This window comes from Carcharodon carcharias, chromosome 16 (assembly GCF_017639515.1).
Source record: "Carcharodon carcharias isolate sCarCar2 chromosome 16, sCarCar2.pri, whole genome shotgun sequence".
Lineage (NCBI taxonomy): Eukaryota > Metazoa > Chordata > Chondrichthyes > Lamniformes > Lamnidae > Carcharodon > Carcharodon carcharias.
This window is the reverse complement of record NC_054482.1, coordinates 54,691,294-54,713,765: the sequence shown is the minus strand read 5'-3', so window position 1 is coordinate 54,713,765 and position 22,472 is coordinate 54,691,294. Positions and strand designations below refer to the sequence as shown.

General features: G+C 39.3%; 1 protein-coding gene across 2 annotated transcripts in view; it reads right to left on the bottom strand.

Annotated features, from left to right (window-relative positions):
• Positions 1-22,472, bottom strand: part of raver2 (ribonucleoprotein, PTB-binding 2) — an 85,684-nt gene that overhangs the window by 56,951 nt on the left and 6,261 nt on the right. For both annotated transcript variants that reach the window (XM_041207602.1, XM_041207601.1), the window contains exons 2-3: positions 16,872-16,938; positions 1,602-2,071 (exon numbers count right to left, since the gene is read on the bottom strand). In XM_041207602.1, the coding sequence (XP_041063536.1) occupies positions 1,602-2,071; positions 16,872-16,938 (537 nt within the window). The remainder of the gene's footprint in view (positions 1-1,601; positions 2,072-16,871; positions 16,939-22,472) is intronic.

Genomic DNA, 22,472 nt, shown 5'->3' with positions numbered 1-22,472 from the left:
TCAAATTATGAGGGGTCTGGACAGAATAAGTAGGGAGAAACTATTCCCACTTGTGAAAAGGTTAAGAACGAGAGGACACAGATTTGAAATAATTATCAAAAGAAACAAAATCGATGAGAAAAATACTTTCACGCGGCAAGTGGTTATGATCTGAGATGCACTGCCCGAGAGTGGGGTGGAGACAGATTCAATCAAAGCATTCAAAAGGAAATTAGACTGTTCTCTGAAAAGGAAGCATTTACAGGGTTAAGGGGAGAAGGCACTAAGTATGGCACTAAGTGAATTGCTCATTCAGAGTCGGTGCCTCCTTATGCACTGTAACAATTCTGTGATTCCGTGACATTAGTACTGTCAGAAGAGGTGGGTGAAATGTTCAGCTACATCATACCATATTATTCTGGATTACTAAGTGTTCATAACTAAAACTGTCACTTCTCCATTCTCCCGTATTGCAGGACAGCTGCATGGAGTGCAGGTGTGAAAGGAAGGCAGCCAAGAAAGCATCAAAAGGATAGCATTGTGAAAAACCAATAAATGTTTCTTAATTTGTTCTAATTCAAAGTACATTATAGAATTCCAGTCAAGAGTTTTGATCGAAGACTGCTGTAGAAATTTTAAATACAGCACTTCAAATGATAAAGTTACTGGTATGATCTGATATATTTTAGAACTAATGAATTCAACCCAGGAATTCTTTTCAACAGTTTCCCAATTTTATATATAGCCTTTTATTTACTGTGGGTACTCGCTTTCAAAACCAAGGGGCAATAATCTAATGCAACAGCAATGTTTAGTAAATTTAGCATGAGAGAAAACAAAAAATCAAAAACAGAATGGGCAATGACAGATGAGGACACTGGGTCAAGATTAAGCTACACATGCAAAATCAGTAACATTCGATGGCCTTTAGTGAGTGAAAATACTGATGCAGCAACTTTCTCGCAAGGAAAAGTGTAGGATATAGAGCATGACCTATGGAAGAAACGCATTCCAATGGCTGAATCCTGTTCCTCGCTATTCCTGTTAACAAGAAGCCAACTCACTCAGTCAGGTCAGCTCCTCCATAAGAATATTATACAAATTAATATCAATTGAAGACAGTTTATACAAGATTACTTAATATTTTTGATCAAAATTCCATGGCAAATTTTTTTTGAAAATCATGTAACTTAGATAAAAAGGCCATGGCCCATTGTACAAAACTCCAAAGTTTAAAACAGTAGGTAAGAAAATGAGAAGCTAAAGCAGTATAAAATAAATGGTTCTGATGAAGAGTCATATGGACTCAAAACATTAACTGTGTTCCTCTCTGCGGATGCTGTCAGGCCTGCTGAGTTTTTCCAGCTATTTTTGGTTTTGTTTCAGATTTCCAGCATCCGCAATATTTTGCTTTTATAAAATAAATGGCACTGAGCCTTTAGATTGCAGGAAAAAAGTTCCATGGTTTTTCGATGCTGCAAAATAATGTTATTCAATTCGTATTATGATTTATAATGCTGCATATCCATCTCAAAAAATATTACAACTATTGAAATTACAGTGAACGGTACATGCTAATGAACAAAAACAGCCTGGACATATTCCCTCACTGCTCCACATACCTGACAGAAAAGTGGCTTAAACTTCTGAGAGAAGAGTTGCGTCAGTTCCTCTGCATCTTTATAATCATGGGGAATTTTATCAATGCAAAGGCACTTTGAATGAAGGAAATCAGCTGAGAGATGATCAACATCTGTCCACTGCACATACAGTATGAAAGGCCCCAGCTGTTTACCCATAAGTTCAGATTTAGCTCGAGCAGCAGAGTCCTTCTTCATGTATTCCACAAAACCATAACCCTTTGAATGACCAGTAGTCTCATTATAAACAAGGAAACACCTCTCCAAGTTCCCATAAAGGCGGACCAGTTCTTCAAACTGTTGTTGAGTGTAGGACAACGGTAGCTGAGTAATGCAAAGCAAGGTATCAGTAGGTTGTAGCTGAACAGATATCTCTCTTCCCTGGAAAGTGGACTTATGAAATTTGTGAATGGCATCCTGTGCTTGTTCTCCATTCAGCAAAGTGATAAAAGCTGAAAGAAAAAGTCCAATTTAAATCAAGAATGCAAGAAGTTAAGATGCCATAATATCTGACCATTATTGTATACATTTATCTATGTTCAATTGCCTTCCTTGGCATCAACATTTTCTTGATTCTTTCAACTCAGGAACCAGGGTTGCGCAGTGCAATTCCTTCTCCATCATTCAACCTGTATTCCTAACTAGATACTTATTCACACACAGGCAATGTTACTCTTACACAAGAATTAGCAGGAGGGGGCCATTCGGCCTCTAGGCTGTTCCATCATTCGATAAGATCATGGCTAATCTGCTTGTGGCCTCAACTCCACTGTCCTGTTTGCCCCCATACCCCTTGATTCCCTTGCCAATCAAAAATCTAACTCATTCAGCTTTAAACATATTCGATGACTCTGCCTTCAATGTTGTCTGGGAAGAGGATTCCACAGACTAACAACGCTCGAAAAAAAATTCTCCTTAATCTTAAATGGGAGACCCCTAATCTTTAAACTGTCCCCCCTAGTTCTAAACTCTCCCACAAGGGGAAACATCCTCGCACCAGATTCCTCTGTACCATAGAGTTCTGTAGTCTCTCCCCATTCAAATAATATACTGTTTATGTATTCTTCCTGCCGAAGTGGACAAGTTAACATTTTCCCACATTATATTCCATCTGTCAAATTTTTGCCCACTCACTTAAATCTAAGCCCCTCTGTAGACACCCTACATCTGAATAAAAATTAGTTTCTGTCTACAGCCCATTTTTTTCAGTTTAAATTTTTTTGTGCAGTACTGTGTTATTTCTCTCAGAACAAGGTCTGCATGGTACATTCCAGGCTACCGTGTGATCACGTAGCTGAGCGAGAACATTATTTACAGGTGCCATTTATTACATTGGGGGCTTGAACAAATAAACTGAGGTAGAAAACCAGTTACATCCTTGAGCAACAAGAAGCTCTACTTCAACAAAAATACTGATTTAAAGTGGAACAAGCAGAAATTTTAAATTAGGATAGGTCACAGGACTGACTCACAGCTTCAACCAACAGAGACCGAAAGTTGCATTGATCTGAAGACTATATAGATCATTGGCTGATTTATTCACCAATTTCTGCTATGAAACTATTAGCTTATTGATTGTTTGTCGTCACTGGCTACACAGGATTAATACCAGCTTCCAATTGCTATTTTCTTCCCAAGTTCGTCATCATAAGGCTTTTCGGCCTGGGAAGCTGAAGCTCATAGTACATTTCAGTTTTGATTTCTGTCAAAGGAAAATTGAATAGGCTAATCAGAACTGAACGTTGACAGATTGGTATAATTCTTTCAATCAGTGAATTTGATAGCTGGCTGGACAACATGTTAAAAAGACTTGCATTTATATAGTGCTTTTCATGGCTGCCAGACATACCAAAGTGCTTTACAGCTAACAAAGTTCTTTCTGAAAGGTAGTCACTGTTGTAATGTAGGAAAAACAGTTTGCACACATCAAGTTCCCACAAAAGCACATAATTTGTTTTTAATTATGTTGATTGAGGGGCAAATATTAGCCAGGGCACTAGGGATAACTCCATGCTCTTCTTCAAAATAAAGCCATAGGATTTTTTTCATCCAGCTGAGGGGAAAAACAGAGCCACCTCCAGCAGTGCAGCCTTGCGTACTCAATTCCTTGAGTGGGACTTGAAACCAGAATCTTGTGACTCAGAAACAAGAGTGTTACCAACTGAGCCACACACGATCCACTTGCTAACCATCGCAAATAATTCAAAATAAGTGCCCCAGATTAATCAACTTACATCATTTAATCCTATACATTTCATAAAGAAATGTTAATTTATACAATAGTTTTAACCAGCAATTACAAATTAATCTTTTGAAACAATTAAGTTTTGTTCAAATTGCATACTACAGCCTCTAGGTCAATACTAGAAAAATGATTAATGTATTATTAACAAACTTGAATTTAAGGGCAATGAATACTCTTTAAAAATTGAAAATTCAAATATAGTACATTGCAACCAAGGTTACAGGAGTCCCAACATTCTAGATCGTTTTTTGTTTGGCTTCACCTTTTATGCTTTGTAATGCTACACCATTTGGGTTTTTAGCTTACACAGCACTGCCTGATGTAAACAAAAGATCAGCACACAGGCTCTAATAAAGATAGAATTCAGAATTTTAAGGCAGTACCGTCCAATAGGAATAGCTGACATGCCACAGTTGTGTCCACAGCAGCAACATTTTAGTCATATGCACTAATTTTAGTAGAAAACATCTTACATACAGGTAAAAGTACTTCACTCAACATTACTACTATCCCAAAACCCAAAAAGGACATTCAGTGATCAAAAATAATTGCTTTTTTGCCTTACCATTTTTACCAACAAAAGTACAAAAAGTTTGAAGTACATATGCACAGGCTGTGCAAATGTGAATGCTGAGGTTACATATTCAACAAGTGCTGTGTGCTCATGTTTTATTTATTATCTAGAAATGCAATTAGCCACATGTAGCAAGTGTCTAATGTATTGGACAGTCCTTCCAATAAGGGGAAACCCTTTCAATAATTTTGCATCATCAGGATGGAGTCACAATTAATGTAAAAAAAAACTTCAGATGCCAAAAACACTCAGGTTAGGCAGCATCTGTGGATAGAGAAACATAACTTTTCAAGTCAATGACCTTCAGACAGAACTGGAAGATATGCAGATGAAAAACCTTTAACAGGTACAAATCCAGGGAAAAGATGGCAGATCAATGAACAAAAAGTCTGTGATTGGGTGGACGACCAGAAATGATTAAATGATAGATGCAACAATGACCATGAGAAAAATGCAAAACAAAGATGTGCCCAGAACAGTTACAACAAATGGAAGTAGAGGAAGGGAAACCTAAAGAATCTGGCAAAGAGTTGAAGGCTTTATGACCTAAGGCTGTGGCAGAAGGAATACTTGTAGAAGTTAGAAGTGTGGACCACCCTCATTCGTCTGATACAGTTAGAAATTCCCCATCCCAAACATCAGCTCACACCTCCTGCAACTCAGTAGCTCAGGCACAGCCATTCTCCATTACTAACATATGCTGTAGGAGAGGAATATCAGTGCAGTTAAGGTCTGAAGTTGTTGAAGTCAATGTTAACACCAGAAGGCTGTTAAGTACTATGTTCCCCCTTTGAGAAAATCAATGTGATTAGTCAAGCAAGAATTTCCCTTTTGAATTCCTTAGTATTACATTTTTGGTTGAGAGATATTTTCTATTTTCTCCTTTAGTAGGAATTCCATTATTTTCTGACCACTGATCTTAAGCTAACTGGCGTAGAGTTTCCAGGATATATTCTATTTCGCTTAAGAGCAGGTATTTTAGCCAGTCCTCTGGTGTTGCACCTTTCTCGAACCAATTAATTAAAAATGTGTAAATGCTCCATCCTCTAGGTCCTTTTAAAACGTATGGATGTAATCCATCCAAGGCCAGGGGTTTTATCTTGAGTTGGTTAGTTTAATAATTCTCTATTTTATATGGAGTTATATCATTTCTACACTCATCCTCTAATGTCTGTTCACCCGAGCTATCGCCCAGGTAAAGACTGAAGCAAAGTAATTATTTAATGTTTCACCATTTTGCTTTGCTGCCAACGATTTTATTCCATTCCTCTTTTGGTAGCTCTATTTCCATCATGATTTTTATTTGCCAGCAAAATATTTTACTATAGTATTTTATATTCCTTGATAATTCAATTTCAAAGTTCCTCTTTAGCTTCCTAATTATTTTTTTGACTTCTCTCCTAATGTCTTTGTGTACTCCCTCATCATGCTCTCCCTGCTATCCATGTACTTTAGTGGACATCTCTTTCCTTACTCTCAATTTTTTCCTTGTGAATTTATTCATCCATAGTATCTCAATATTTAGAATAATATAATGGTTGTAGCACAGAAGGAGTCGTATCTGCTACAGCTGTTTGCAAGAACAATTCAGCTATTCCCCTGTAACAAGAAATTCATCTTCAGGTGCTTACCCAATTCCCTTTTGAAGTCACAATAGAATTTACCTCCAACACTCTCTCAGGCAACGTATTCAAGATACTAACCACTTGTTGCGGAAAAAGTTTTCTCAAGTCGCTTTTGGTTTAGTTTATTCTTGTCTTTTTAATGCAATATATTTTTCCTGGAAACTGATCATTTTAAACATTTTGCATTGCTGTTCTACACCACTGATTGTCAATATTGTTTCCCATTTTATTTATCAAGCTTTACTCCAATGTATCATGGTCTTTGTCACACTTACATCCTTCTCCATCATCATAAAGCATAGTATATTATGGTCACTATTGCCTAGATTGCTACTTTGACTTCTCTTATCAGCTCTGGTTCATTTACCATTACTAGTTCCAGAAGCAAATCCTCCCTGGTTGGGCTTCTTCTATTTGGGATTAGAAAAGAGGACTTGCCACACTGCAGGAACTCCTTATCCAATTACATATCTCTTCTGTCTAATTAATTTTGGGATCTTTGAATTTTTTTTTTTAAAACTCATTTCCCCAAATTGTTTGCATTTTTCTTCCTCTACTTCCCTTCCAGTACTAGATGGTCTACAGACTATCCCTATTAATTTATGTAAGAGGATCAATTGATCCTTCCTAATCTTTTGTCTCTATCCACATGGATTCGATTTGTTTTAAATGATGGCAGCATCACTTTTTTCTACTGTCATTATTCCATTTGTAACTCCACCTCCCGTTTTTTTCCCCTCTAACTTTTCTAGATACATCATACCCTATATTGTTTAATCCCCAATCCTGATTTTCTCTGGCCATACAATCCCTTCTATACCTGGTTCCTCGCAAAACATTACTGCCTCCAGTTCTCATTTCAGCAGATGCTGTATGCATAACTCTTAACAGTAGCACTCTTCCTTTATTTGAAAACAACGTTTTACACTCTTCTATAACATTTTCTTGGCGATTTATGTCCTCCCATACTTTAGTCTATTCTATGCTCTTCGATCCTGTTTTGTTTCATTTCTTGTGAATCTCTCCCCTCATCTTGCTAGTTTAAAACTTATGCTACCTCCACATTTATCTTTTCCGTGGATACACTGGTCCCATTCTGGTTCAGATCTGCTGTGACGTGTTGTGACTGCAGAAAGTGGAAGCTCCTCGATGCTGGCATGATTCAGGGCAAACATGTCTGAAGTAAGTGTCTGTGACTTGAGGAGCTTTGACTCAGTCACTGAACTGGAGACTGAACTGCAGACACTGTGATACATCAGGGAAGGGGAAAGTTACCTGGAAACTTTATACCAGGAGGCAGTCACATCCCTGCTTTCATCAGTAGTCAGGGGCTACGAGTGAGGCAGGTATGGGGACCCAGAAGGTAGAAGCGGGGGAGCTTCAGGCTTTGCAACTGTCTAACAGATTCAAGGTGCTTGCAACCTGTATGGATGATAGTGGGGACTGCAGAGTGAATGTGCAAACTGACCATGGCACCATAGTACAGGAGACTAATCAAGGGGGGAAGTAAATAGGAATGTAGTGGTAGTAGGGGGTAGCATAATCAAAGAGACAGACAGTTCTCTGCAGCCGAAAGTGAGAGTCCAGAAGGTGGTGTTGCTTGCTCGGTGCCAGAGATCAGGACATCTGCTCTGGGCTGGAAAGAAACTTGCAGGGGGAGGATCAAATGATCCTGGTCCATGTAGGTACCAAAGATATAAGTAGGGCTAGGAAAGTGGTTCTGCTTAGGGAGTATGAGCAGCTAGGGGCTAAATTAAAAAGCAGAACTATAGAAGTAAATCTCTGGATTATTACCTGAGTCACAAGCAAATTGGGGAAGGGTAAATAATATTAGGGAGTTGGATGCATGGCTCAAAGATTGGTGTGGGAGAAATGGGTTTCAATTCATGAGCACTGGCATCAGTAAAGTTATGCTGGGACCAGTGTTCTGATGAGTGTATAACTAGGGAGGTGGAGATGGCTTTAAACTAAATAGTGGGGGCAAGGGTTCAAGTGTGGGAATGTGTGATCAATTTAAGAAAGAAGACAAGGCAAGAGAGCAGGTAGCAATAACAGAAGTGATATCAAAGCATGGCTGGAAGGGACAGAGCATACAAACATAAGAGTGCGCCAGCAGATAAGGCCAGAGATAGCAAAAATAGTAAAAAGACAAAGTCAAAGGCTCTGTATTTGAATGCACGTAGCAGTTGTAACAAAACAGATGAGTTGACAGCTCAAATAGAAATAAATATTAATGATCTGATAGCCATTACAGAGACATGGCTGCAAAATGACAAAAGCTAGGATCTAAATATTCAAGAGTACATAACATTTTAGAAGGACTGGAAGCTATGAAAAGTTGGAGGGTAGCTCTGTTAATTAAGGATGACATTAGTACAATAGTGAGAGATAACCTTAGTTCTAAATATCAAAATGTAGAATCAGTTTAGGTAGAGATAATAAACAGCAGAGGTAGGAAGTCACTTGTGGGAATAGTTTATAGGACCCCTAACAGTAACACAGTGTAAGAGTATACGGGAAGAAATAATGGGGCTTGTGAGAAAGAAACAGCGATAATCATGGGTGATTTTAATCTATATATCGATTGGGCAAATCAGATTGGCAAAGGTAGCCTGGAAGGTGAGTTCGTAGAGTGCTTTTGGGGCAATTTCTTACAGCAGCATGTGCCTGGAGCAGACTATTTTGGATCTGGTAATGTGCAATGAGGCAGGATTAATTAATGACCTCTTGGAAAAGGCACCCCTGGGTTGCAGTGATCAAAACATGATTGAATTTCACATTAATTTCAAGCAAGAGTGGGTATAAGACAGGTGTTTTGAACTTAATAGGGGCAACTATAAGGGTAGGAAGACAGCTGGCTAAAGTGAATTGGGAATTTGGGTCAAGGGAATAGTACAGATGCAGTGGCAGGCATTTAAGAAGCTATCTCGTAACATTCAGCCAAAATACATTCCAGTGAGAAAGACAGACTCTAGGGGAAGAATGGACCATCCATGGTTAACTAAAGAAGTTAAAGATTGTATCAAATTGAAAAGAAAAAGCATACAATTGTATGAAGATTAGTGGCAGGTCAAAAGATTAGACAGATTATAAAAATCAATAGAGAATGACTAAAGAATAATGAGGGAAAAATTAGTTTACAAGAGAAAGTTAGCTAGAAATATAAAAACAGTTGTAAGAGTTTCTACAGGTAATTAAAAAGGAAAACAGTAAGGTGAATGTTGATCCTCTACAGAGTGTGTCTGGGGAATTAATAATGGAAAATAAGGAAATGGCAGATTAATTGAGCAGATATTTTGTATCCTCTACAGTGAAGACAGATGCAAGTAACATCTCAGAAATAAGCATGCATCAAGAGGTGAACTGGAGGGAGGAACTTAAAACAATTACAATCACCGGGGAAGAGAGTACTGAAAAAATTACCACTGAAAGCCCCAGATCCTGATGAACTTCATTCCAAGGGTCATTCAAAGAATTGGCTGTTGAGATAGGTAGGTGCATTGATTTCAATTTTCCAAAATTTCCTAGATTCTGGAAAGGTCCCATCAGATTGGAAAACAGCAAATGTGACTCCTCTATTCAAGACAGTGGGGGGGGACAGCAGGAGACACAGAGGCGGTGGGGGGAAAGAAAGAGACAAAAAGTAGGAAACCTACAGGCCAGTTAGCTTAACATCTGTCATAGAGAAACTGCTGGAATTTATTAAGGAGCACTTAGAAACTCTCAATGCAATCAGGCAGAGTCAACATGGTTTAATGAAAGAGAAATCATGTTTGACTATTCATATTCTTTGAGGAAGTAACAAGCAACATGGATAAAAGGGAACCTGTGGATGTGACATACTGAGATTTCCAAAAGACATTTGACAAGGTGCCACATCAAAGGTTACCACACAAAATAATGGACTGTGGTGCAGGGGTAACATATTAGCATGAATAGAGGATTGGTTAGCTAACAGGAAACAGTAGGCAAAAATGGGTCATTTTCAGGTTGGCAAGATGTAACGTGTGGAATGCCATAGGACTCAGTGCTGGGGCCTCAACTATTTACAATTTATATCAAGGACTTGGATAACGGGACCGAATGTACGGTTGCTCAATTTGCTGATGACACAAAGAAAGATAGGAAAGTAATTTGTGAAGAGCACGTATAGAGTCTGTAAAGGGATATGGATGGGTTAAGTGAGTGGGCAATAATTTGGCAGATGGAGTAAAATGTGGGAAAACGTTAACACAAAATGCCCGATGAATAAAAAAGCAGCATACTATTTAAATGAGGAGAGATTGCAGAACTGATGATACAGAGAGATCAAGGTGTCTCAGTACATAAATCACAAAAAGTTAGTATGCAGTTACAGCATGTGATTAGGATGAGAAATGGAATGTTGCCGTTTTTGCAAGGGGAATGAAATACAAAAGGATGTTTTTCTACAGTTGGGTAGGGTATTGGTAAGGCCACTTCTAAAGTACTGTGTAAAATTTTGTTCTCTTTATTTAAGGAACGATGTAACTGCATTAGCTCACTTGACTGAATATGGGGATTGTCCTATGAGGAAAGGTTGGATAGGTTGGGCCTGTAGCCATTGGAATTTAGAGGAATGAGAGGCAATCTTATTAAAAGATAAAAGATCCTGAAGGGATTTGACAGGGTGGATACTGAAAGGATGCTTCCCCTTGTGGGAGAAACTAGAACTAGGGACAGAGTTTAAAAATAAAAGGGGTCCCCCATTTAAGATGGAGATGAGGAGGAACTTTTTCTACTGGCTCCCAGTTGAAAAGAGTCTCAATTTTAAGATTCTCATCCTTGTTTTCAAATCCTCGCCTCTCCCCATCTTTAACCTCCTCCAGCCCAACAACCCTCCAAGATATCTGCAATCCTCCACCCACGAATTGCTCCAACATTTGTGGCCATGCCTTCAGCTGTTGAGGCCCTAAGCGCAGGACATTCACCTCAAACTCTCACCTCTTCCCTCCTTCAGGGCACTTTATAAAACCTACTTCTTTGACCGTCTGCCCTTATATCCTGTCTGCTTTATTTAGTTTGTTGTCAAATTTGCTGGATAACCTTCCTGTAAATGCCTTGGGGAATTTTGTTATATTAAATTCAAGTTGTTGTTATAAAGACTTCATTCTTACCTGAGCTTTCTCAAGCTTACAAGTTTCATTCCTTCCTTTGCCCAGTATTTACTATTAGTTGTTTCTTCTTTCATAGCCATATATTTTTACTTTGATGATTTGTTCAAAAACGTTTTCTTCTTCTTAGCTTTTAAACTGACTATCTGTATATCTTAACTGAAGCCGACTTCACATACTCATGATACGTGCATTAGCCATATTGTCATTGTGTAAATGATAAAATCAATATAAAAGCAGGTCTCTTTTCCAACAGATGCACTTCCTTGAGCTTTCATTGAACTTCTTTTGATGAAATACAACAGCAAAAGTTATTGCAGAAAATAAAAGCTCATGGCGTAGGGGGTAACATATTGACATGGGTAGAAGAGTGGCTAGCTAACAGGAAACAGTTGGCATAAATGAGTCTTTTTCTGGTTGGGACATTGTAACGAGCGGTGTGCCACAGGGATCAGTGCTGGGGCCTCAACTTTTTACAATTTATATAAATGACTTGGATGAAGGAATAGATGCTAAATTTGCTGATGACAAAGATAGGTTGTGAGTAAGTTGCAAGGAGGACATAAGGAGGCTATAAAGAAATATAGATCGGTTAAGTGAGTGGGCAAAGATCTGGCAAATGGTATATAATGAAGAAAAAGGTGAAATTGTCCATTTTGGCAGGAAAAATAAAAGCAGCATATTATCTAAATGGAGAGAGAGATTGCAGAGCTGAGATGCAAAGATCTGGGCATCCTGGTGCATGAATTGCAAAAGGCTAGTATGCAGATACAGCAAGTAATTAGGAAAGCTAATAGAATGTTATCATTTATTGCAATGGGAACTAAATACAAAAATAGGAAGGTTATGCTTTAGTTATAAATAGCATTCGAGACACCATATGTGGAGTATTGTGTACAGTATTGGTCTTATTTAAGGATGTAGATGCATTGGAAGCATTTCACAGAAGGTTTACTAGACTAATACCTGGAATGGGAGGGTGGTTTTATGAGGAAGGGTTGGACAGACTAGACTAGTATCCGCTGGAATTTAGAAGAAAAGGCAACTTGATTGCACCATAAGATCCTGAGGGGTCTTGACAAAGTGGATGTGGAGAGGATGTTTCTTCTTGTATGAGAATATTGAACTAGGAGTCGCTGTTTAAAAATGAGGAGTTGCCCATTTAAGGCAGAGATGAGGAGAAAATTTTTTCTGAGGGTTGTATCTCTTTGCAGCTCTCTTCCTCAAAAGACAGTAGCAGTGCCTTTGAATATTTTAAAGGCAGACGTAGATAGATTTTTGATAATCAAGGAGGTGAAAGGTTATTGGGGATATGCAGGAATGTGGAGTTGAGGTTGCAATCAGATCAGCCAAGATCTTATTGAATGGTGGAGCAGGCTCGAGGGGGCAAGTACTCCTGCTCCTAATTCGTATATTTTTATGTTCATTGGAACAATGCCAAAGGCCAAGGACAAAGATGAGAGTGGGGTTAGCAAGTAACTGGAAGCTCAGGGCCACACTTGCAGATAGTACAGAGAAATTGAGCAAACCGTCCACGCAAGTACTACCTTGCTTATAGTTCTCCTCATCCCACTTCCTACAACAACTTCATTCCCTTCTCCCAGCTTCTCCAACTCATCACTCGTATGTGCCACTTTTCATGCCAGAGTTTCTGAAAATGTCCTATTTCCTCAGCCACATTTCCTCCCTTGCTACGGCAGACAAGCCTTTAAATGTGTCCTTCGCATTTCCTTCACTGTCACCTTCACCCCTTCTCCACCTTCCTAGTTCTCAGTGATCAGCAGTGTCTCCAAATCAAATATTTCAGAGGGCTTAAATCAATGGCTGTTGTGGGAAACAGAGAAATTCATTCTGGTGCTGGGGGAGGTATTTGTAAGTACATTATTACCATACAGTAAATGAAGTTTTGTCTTACATACAAGTGCAATATACTAACTTTGCAATGCTAAATGCAAACTAGAAATATGATTTACAGTCAGACAGGATCACAGGGTTCTGTTCTGCAGTTAGTCATTAGGCCCATAAGAAAATTGGCCATTTTGGCAAGCGTTACTTGATATTCTAGTACAAACCACCCAATTACACTCACTGGAGGAAACAGGGGCTGAAATGTTGAAAGATTATACTTTGCGCAGGATTTTACGCAGCGGGAGGGGCATGGTCCGCTCGCCAACACATAAAATGACATGCTGTGACGCTGGGTGAGGGGGGGACCTCCTGATGTCACTGTGCCCCATTTAAATTTTCAGGAAGATGAGGGCGCAGCGAAGTCAGCTGTGCACCCGCCGACCTATCAATGGCCAATTGAGGCCATTGACAGAGTCAATTAAGTAATTAAAAGACCTGCCTGTCCAACCTTAGGTTTGGCAGGCAGGCCAGGAGCCCCGGCACAAACTAGAAACAGCTTGAAACCTCATCCACGGGCGAGATGAGGTTTCATGTAAGTTTTTAAAAATTTTAATAAAGTTTTTGTGAAAATTATGGACATGTCCCAATTCATGTGACATTGTCACATGATGGGACGTTAGGGAAATTTTACTGTTCTATTTTTAGGTTTTTTACATTTTGAGCCAATCTCCCTAAGGCTGCACTTAGCCTTAGGGAGATGAGTGCACTCTTTCGTGTGCATGCGCTTCTGTGCGAACATCACGCTGGGCGGGCCTTAATTGGCTGGCCCACGTAAAAAGGCACCACAACCACAATTGGGGGCGCTGAACGGAAGCATGCCTGTGCAGGCCCACCCTGCAACTTTGCCCCCAACGGTGGAGGGGGCGGGGGAGTAATTCAGCCCTTTTATTTTCTCATAGCATCAATTGTGGCCAAGCAGCTAATCTGCATGCAATTCTAGATTCCCCTTCTCCACCATCTTGGAATGTGAGTGTCACAGCCAAATCTAGCATTAATTGGCCATTCCTAATTGTCTTGAGAAAGTGGTGCTGGACCATGGGAACAATGAAGTCAAGCTTTTTATTTTCATCACCAAAAATCAACATGTGAAATAACCACCAAGTATGAAAGAACCAATCCATCTTTCTATTATCTCGTCATCAATTCTGTGGCCCATTTTAACACATGTACTATTTTGTACAAAATCAGCTAACTCAAAACTAATTTGAAATTGAATCTGGAATTTCCACAATTTCCACATTGCAACTTAAAAATTGAATCATAGGGAAAGTTTATTTGTCCTTCAAAAAGAATGTGCATAGATGTTACCATCTGTGCAATTATTAATATATCACAAAATCATCACATCCAGCTTGTATATGACTGTTACTTAAAGCCTTCTTCCCAATTTCAGAATAGGAACAATCCCATTCGTCTGTTACCCTTGATCATTTAGGACTGAGATGAGGGGAAATTACATCACTCAAACAGTTGTGAATCTTTGGAATTCTCAGCCCCAGAGGGTTGCGGATGCTCCATCATTGATTACGTTTAAAAAATAGGATAGACAGATTTTTGGTCACTCAAGGAATCAGATATGGAGAATAGGCAGGGAAATGGATTTGAAGCTCAAGATCAACCTTAATCATATTCGATGGCGGAGCAGGCCTGAAGGGCCATACGGCCTATTCCTACCCCTATTTCTTGCGGGTAATGGTGATCACTGGTTTGGAAGATGATGTTTATGAAGTCCTGACAAACTAGAATATCCTGGGAAAAGTGCACATTGAAAGGGATAATGTTTAAACTGGTAAATGGGGTGCTGACAAAGAACTGTTTTACCTAGATGGTGTTTAGTTTCTTGGATGCTGCTGCAGCTGCAACATAAGGCAAGTAGAAAGTATTTCACTGCACCCCTGGCTTGTGCCTTAAAGATGATGGTGAGAAGCTTTAGGGGGTCAGATGGTGAACCATTTGGCACAGAATAAGCAACCTCAACATGGGTCATGAGTTCCTCAATAGTAACACCCAGCATGTTGTTTGTGGGGATTTAGCGATGGCAACACCATTGATTGTCAAAGGGAAATGTTTAGGCTCTCTCATACTGAAAGTTGTCATGCCTGCCAGTTAAGTGGTGCAAATGTTACTTTCCACACATCAGTTCAAACTTTGCCAGTTCAGGTCTGTTGCTTGCAGTAAATGAGGAATTGTGAATGGAATTGAATACTGTGCCATCATTGAAAAATAACAAGTCTGATCTAATGATGAAGGGAAGGCTACTGATGCAACAGCTGCAGATGTTGGAATAGGATGTTGCCCTGAGAAACTCAAAGCAATGTGCTAGGACTAAGATGACCATCTCCAAAACTACAACTATTTTCCTTTGTGCCAGGTATGACTCCAGCAACTGGAGAAAATTTCTCCATTTCCCATCGGCTAGACTTTGACTAGGTCTCCATGCTGTCATATTCAGTTGCCTGCTGCTTTGAATCAAGGGCAGTCATTGTCAACTCACCTTTGGAATCCAACTTATCCATGCTAGACAAGTAGACCCCAATCTAAGCAAGTGCTGCTTGATAGCATTTCCACAATTTTATTGATGATAGAAGGTAGGCCTATAGGGTGATAGCTTACTGGATTGGATTTGTTCTGCCTTTTGTGGACAGGATATACCTGCATAATTTTCCACACTGTTGAGCAGATGCTGTGTTGTAGTTACACAAAGCAACAATAAATGGGTCTATTGTTTGCTCGCAAAGGGAATGAATCTGACTGTCTCTGGAAGCTGAATCTGTCAGGCACAGGCAGGAGAAACATTCCACACTTTTAATTTTTATTTACACTCTTTAAAAAGGCAGAGCCTAGTGCCTGTGAGCTTTACATTACTTTAGAGCTGATGTCAATCATCAGGGAAAATATAATTAATTATTCACCACTGGCTTAACTTGGTTTATCCAAAGTGAGACTGCATTTGTGGAAACATCAAGACAGTATTCAAGTATTAACCTGTAGTTACAGGTAAATTATTTATCAAAATGTTATTCTAGCCCAAGCATAAATTAAGCAATCAAGTTTCAGTGCTGAAACTAAGTTTTAAAGACCAGATATTTAATAATTCATACTTTCACTACCCATCCGCCTTAAGTGAGAGGCTTTTAAAGGTCTAAATTCAATTAATTTACTGGAATGGGTGGGGGGGACAAAAGTGAGAAAGAAAAAGAGAAAAAGAAATGTGGAAGAGCAGAGGAAAGAAAAAACAACATTTAATTTGACGCATCCTTAAGGGAGGCTTTCTAGACTAAACTGCACCTCAGTCATGTGTTACATCAGGTCTCCCAGTTGTACCTGACAGCTGTTTCCAGCTAGCTGTCAATGAGCTAAATGGAAATTGTCAATTTGAAATCCTACATTCTGACACTGACATCAGAATCTAACTCAAAAGCTCCATGCTAGCTGTCAAGCCAAGTAGTGAAATTTCCTAGAGGAAAAGCCAGAAGAATACTTTAAGAACTAACTTCAACAAATAATGCAGTAGTGCAGTTTCAGTATAGTCTTATCATTAACATCCCTGTGCTGCTGAAATGGTACCTACTGAACAGTCATGATCAAAGGATTCTTAGGCTGCTGCTGCGACAAACGTCAGCAACAAAGGTCTGGAAGAGCATGCAAGTATCTTGTCCAAAGAGCAAAGGATGTAAAAATTATCCCTCTCAAAAATCTCTAATTCTTGGTGAATGGTAGTCAGGGCTAAGATCCATTTCTCAAACATTTAAAATAATCTCAGCTTACCGGTTCCTTTGTTCCTATCCACATAGCAGTACTTCAATTCATAATCTTTCAGCAATTCATGTACTTCCTGAATCATGAAATAGAAGAAATATTAGCCTTGTAATCAAGCACATTCAAATACTTAAATAAAATAATAATGATTAAAATGACTAAGCAGCAGCAAATGTTCAGGTCAAATAAATAAGAAGTTAGTTGGGGGTGGTTTGAAGTTCAGACTGGGAATGCAAATTTAGTCTTAAAAGTACATCAGAATTAGATTAAAAGTGTAGTCAAACTCTTAATAGGATCACGCATGCATGTAAAGCACTGCTTACCAGAAAAACTAATCCCAACTGACCTTATAACACGAGCATTTTAATTATCCTTTTAATGTAAATAATCCTTTGACAAACGAAGGCCTTGAGAAATTCAGAATCTAAGAGTGTACAAGTGAGAGACAGCATCCTATTCATCTTCACAATGATGATGGGAATGTATGACATCTCTATGAAGGTTAGGTGTCACACAGCAACAACAATTATACTTACATAGGGCCTAAGAACATCCCAAGATGTTTTACAGAGGAATTATAAAACCAAACAAAAACACTCTGAACAGGTAAGAGCACTGGGACGCACATAAACATTATGCTGTTTAATTAATAGGCAAGGCTATATGTTTTAATTATACACGCAGTTCATAGCACATCCCACCCAACTAGTCTATATCAGTGTTTATGCTCTTCACAAGTCTCCTCTCAACCCTTTTCTCTAATCCTCACAGCATATCCTTTACTCCTTTCTCGCATTCCTGCGAATCATCAACTACTCCAGTGGTAGCAAGTTCCACATTCTAACCACCCTCTGGGTTCAGAGTTTCGCCTGAATTCCTTATTGGATTTATTAGTGATTGTATTTATGAACCCTAGTTTTGACACCCACAGAAGTGGAAACATCTATAGTATTGAATCGCTTCATAATTTTAAGACCGCCACCTGTCATCTTCCAGCTTTATTAATTGAAAGGTTTCTCATTAATTCATATGGCACAATACCCAATTCCAAGAAAACGTAATCAAGGAACTGTTAATTACATAAACAATCTTATAAAACTACATCCATAGAAAGTAAAATTGGGTAATCTAGTGATATTCCTCTGTTAAATACAGCACATCTGCAAATGGAATGCAGCTAGGTGATAAGGAAGTAAAACTCCCTATAGATCAAGACAGACCCTTTCTTATTTTAATCATTTCATTGTTTTAGGTTATTTGGTCTGTATTAATCCTTCACCATAATGATCTAACTGACCAATGTAACAAGAATAACAAAGGCTATGTTTTCCAAACTTTAGAGAGGGGCAGTTGTAGCTGAGTTAAATCTGCAACTGCTAAGTAAGAAAGTTGACAGCCACAGTCAGGATGGACCACCTTCTACTCATTGTTGACCACTGCCAAATCTATCTGCATAGTCTGTGTACATAGCTGGTTTAGTGAAGAACTTTAACTATTCAACTGCATTATTGAATAAATACTTATTGTAGAATACATCACAATGATACAGCACTAGAAGGAGGCCATTCAGCCCATACTGCTTGTGTTAGTTCTTGGAACAAGCTATCTAATTAGTACCATTCCTTTGCCCTTTCCCCCATAACCTGGCAAATTTCTTCCCTTCCTCCCAAATTTCTTCCCTTCAAGTATTTATCGAATTCCCTTTTGAAAGTTATTATTGAATCATCTTCCACCACCCTTTCAAGAACAATGACCTGTATTTACGTCGAGCCTTTAACATAGTAAAATGCCCAGGGGACTTCACAAAAGCATTATCAAACAAAAGTTAGCACCTGAAATAAGAACAGAAAATGTGGGTAATACTCAACAGGTCAAGCAGCATCTGCGGACAGAAAAGCAGAGTAAATGTTTCAGATCCGTGGTCTTTCATCAGAACTCAAGCTTGCTTTTGCAGAAGTTGGCACTTAACTACACACTAACTTTTAGGCAGATGGTCAAAAGCCAAAGTAGTGCCTTAAAGCAAGAAAGAGAGCTGGAGAGGCAGAGAGGTAGAGGGAAGGCATTCCAGCTCTCAGGGCCGAGCAGAGGAGGCACATCCTGCGACTAAAATCAGGGACGTGCAAGAGGCCAGAATGTGGATATCTTGGGAGAGATGCACAATCAGAAAAGCCTAGAGAGATGAGGAGGGGCAAGGCCATGGCAGGCCTGGAAAATAAACATGAGAATTTTTTTAAATTGAGAGATTGCTTAGGCAGTGCATTCTAGATCACAGCATGCTGCACAAAATCAATTTTCCTCATCTCACCTCTGTGTTTTATTTGCCAATTATTTTAAATCTGTGCCCTCTGGCTATTTCTCCTACTTTATCAAACCCATCAGTTTTGAGTAGTTCTTTCACCTCCCCCCTTAACATTCTCTATTTTAAGGAGAACCACCCCAGTTTCTCCAGTCTATCCACATAACTTAAGTCCCGCATCCCTGGTAGCATTCTGCTAAATCTCTTCTGCATACTTTCCAGAGAGTTGACATCAATCCTCAAGTGTGATGCCCAGAACTGCCCAACTGAGGACTAACCAGTGATTTATAATGGTTTAACATAACTTCCATGCTTTTGCATTTGTGCCTGTTTATAAAGCCAAGGATCTGTTAGCTTCTTTATAAAACACAGCCTTCTAATCTTGGCCTGCCACCTTCAAAGTTCTAGGTACTTATACCCCCAGATCTCTCCATTGCTGCACTGCTTTAAGAAATTGTAGCATTTATATTACCCTCTTCTCATTCTTCCTGCTTAAATTCACTACTTCACACTTGTTAAATTGTATCTGCCTTGCATCTGTCCATTTCATAAATATGTCTCTATTCTCCTGAAGTCTGTTATGAACATCATTACTTACATTATTTGAGATTAGTGTTGCCTGAAAACTTTGAGAAGTAGGCCCTGCATACACAAGTCCAAAAATGTGCATCCAAAAGAGTTGTGGTCCTAATGCCAACACGTGGAAGACACCACTCTATCCTTTCCAGCAGTCTGAAACACAACCTTCCCCCCTGCCCTTTGCTTTGTCTTGTCAATTTCATATCGACACTGCCACTTCCCTTTAATTCCGTGGGCTTCAATATTGCTAACAAGTACATTATCAAACATCTTTTGAAAGTTCACGTACATTATACTACCTTCCTCAACGCTTTCATTCAAAGAACACAATCAGGTTAGTCAAACACTATTTGCCTTTAGCAAATCCATGTTGCCCGCTGTTTATTAACTATCTTTGTCCAATAAATATTCAGTACTTGTTTAGTAATCACTGAGGTCAATAGAAATCAGGGAAAATTCTCCATTGGCTGGACTCATACTGAGCAAACAAAAATGGCAGCAGCTGTTGTAAGCCAATCATCTCAGCCCCAGGACATCACCACAGGAATTCCTAAGGGAAGTGTCCACGGCAGCCATTTCATCAATAGCCTTACCTCCATCATAAGGTAAGAGGTGAGGATGTTCGCTGATGATTGCAGTGTTTAGTCCCATTTGCAATTCCTCAGATACTGCAGCAGTCCATACCAGCATGTAGCAAGAGCTGAACAACATTCGGACTTGTGCTGATAAGTTACAGGCAATGACCTTCTCAAAAAAGAAAAAAAAAATCTAACCATCTCCCCAGACATTAAATGACATTATGTTTACTGGAAACCCCATCAACAACATCCTGGTGATTACCATTGGCCAGAAACTGAACTGGACCAGCCACATAAATACAATGGATACACGAGCAGGTTAGAGGCTGGGAATTCTGCAGCAAGTAACTCACCTCCCAACTCCCCAAAACCTGTCCAACATCTACAAGATACAGATAAGGAGTACACTGGAATACTCCCCATTTCCTAGATGAATGCAGCTCCAACAACATTCAAGAAGTTGGACACCATCCAGGACAAAACAGCCCATTTGACTAGCACCTCATCCACCACCTCAAATATTCATACGATCTCCATCAATGGCAAACCGTTGCAGCAGTCTGTACCACCTACAAGATGTACTGCATTATTTCATCATAGCTCCTTCAACAGCACCTTCCAGACCTGTGAGCACTGCCACCTAGAAGTACAAGGACAGGATGCTCCTGGTAACAGCACATGCAAGCTTCCCTCCAACTCTCACAACATCTTGACTTGGAAATATATCGCCATTCCTTTACTGTCACTGGTTCAAAATCCTGGCACTCCCTCCCTAACAACATTCCTATATCACAGGGTGCAGCAGTTCAAGGGCAATTAGGGATGGGCAACAAATGCTGGCCTTGCCAGCGATGCTCACATCCCATGAACAAATTTAAGAAAGAAAGCAGTCCCAAAGCATTTTACAATCAATTAAATCTGTCACATGTAATTACAGTTACAATGTACAAACCATGGCTGCCAATTTGATAAAGAGCAACGAGATAATGATTAGATCATCTGTTTCAAGTGTTGGTTAAGAGATGAATATTGGTCAAGTCACCAGGGAGGATCCCATTGTTCTTTTTGGGTAGTGCCGTTGTGATATTTTACATCCATCCGAGAACGCAGATGGGGTCCCAGTTTAACATGTCATCCGAAAAATAGACAGCCTAGATTTTGTGCTCAAGTAGGACTTGAACCCACAACCTTCTGACTCAGAGGCGAGAGTGATAACATTAGAACCACAACTGACATTTGCGTACATGTTTAAATCAATTACGTTTAACCAATTATATTTAATCATTGATGTCCAATCTTAGCATCTGTGAAGTTTCCTGAATTTGCTTTTAGCAATTAGTTGGTTTTACGGATCAAATCCTACTTTCCAAAAATCATTTCCTAGTTAGTGGGCTGACAGCTTGTTAGAATGGTTAAACAATCCACGATTGTAGGTGTCAATTTTGAAGCAAGTTACATTGATGTTTTGGAGTTAGAATTGAATTTTAGGGAAATTTAGACAATTGAAACTAGTTACAAGGTTAGGTTGGAGGAGCTGGAATCATTTTCTTTGCAGCAAAGGAGGTTGAGCGGAGATTCGATCGAGGCATACAAAATTTCGACAGGTTTAGATGAAGTAAACAAAGAAAAGCTGCTCTTATTACGTGTTGGTACAAGGACTAGCAGAAACAGATTTAGGGTTTTGGGCAAGAATTGCAGGGGGAATGTGAGGAAGAGCTTTTTTTTAAAAACCCAACGAATGGTAATGACCTGGAACATACTGCCTATGAAGGTGGTGGAAGCGGAGACAATTAATGATTTCAAGAAGAAATTCACTGGACGGAAATAAACTTACATGGAGCAAGAGCGTGGGACTTACTGGATTGCTCTACAGAGAGCCGACATGGGCTCAAAGGCTCAAATGGTTTCCTCCTGTACAGTAAAGGTTCTGTGATTCAAGGCAATCCTCTCAATCCAAGAATCAATCTGGAGAACCTGCTGTTTATACCCTCTAAGAAAACGAAGATTGATCACAGTACTCCCAGTCTCTTGCCACTTAAAAAAAAATTTGCTTTTCTATTTTGGATAACTTAACACTTCCTCTCATTATATTCCATGTTCTTGCCCATTCAAGCCAGCTTGTTCCCTTTGAAGCCTCTTTGCATCCTCCTCATAGCT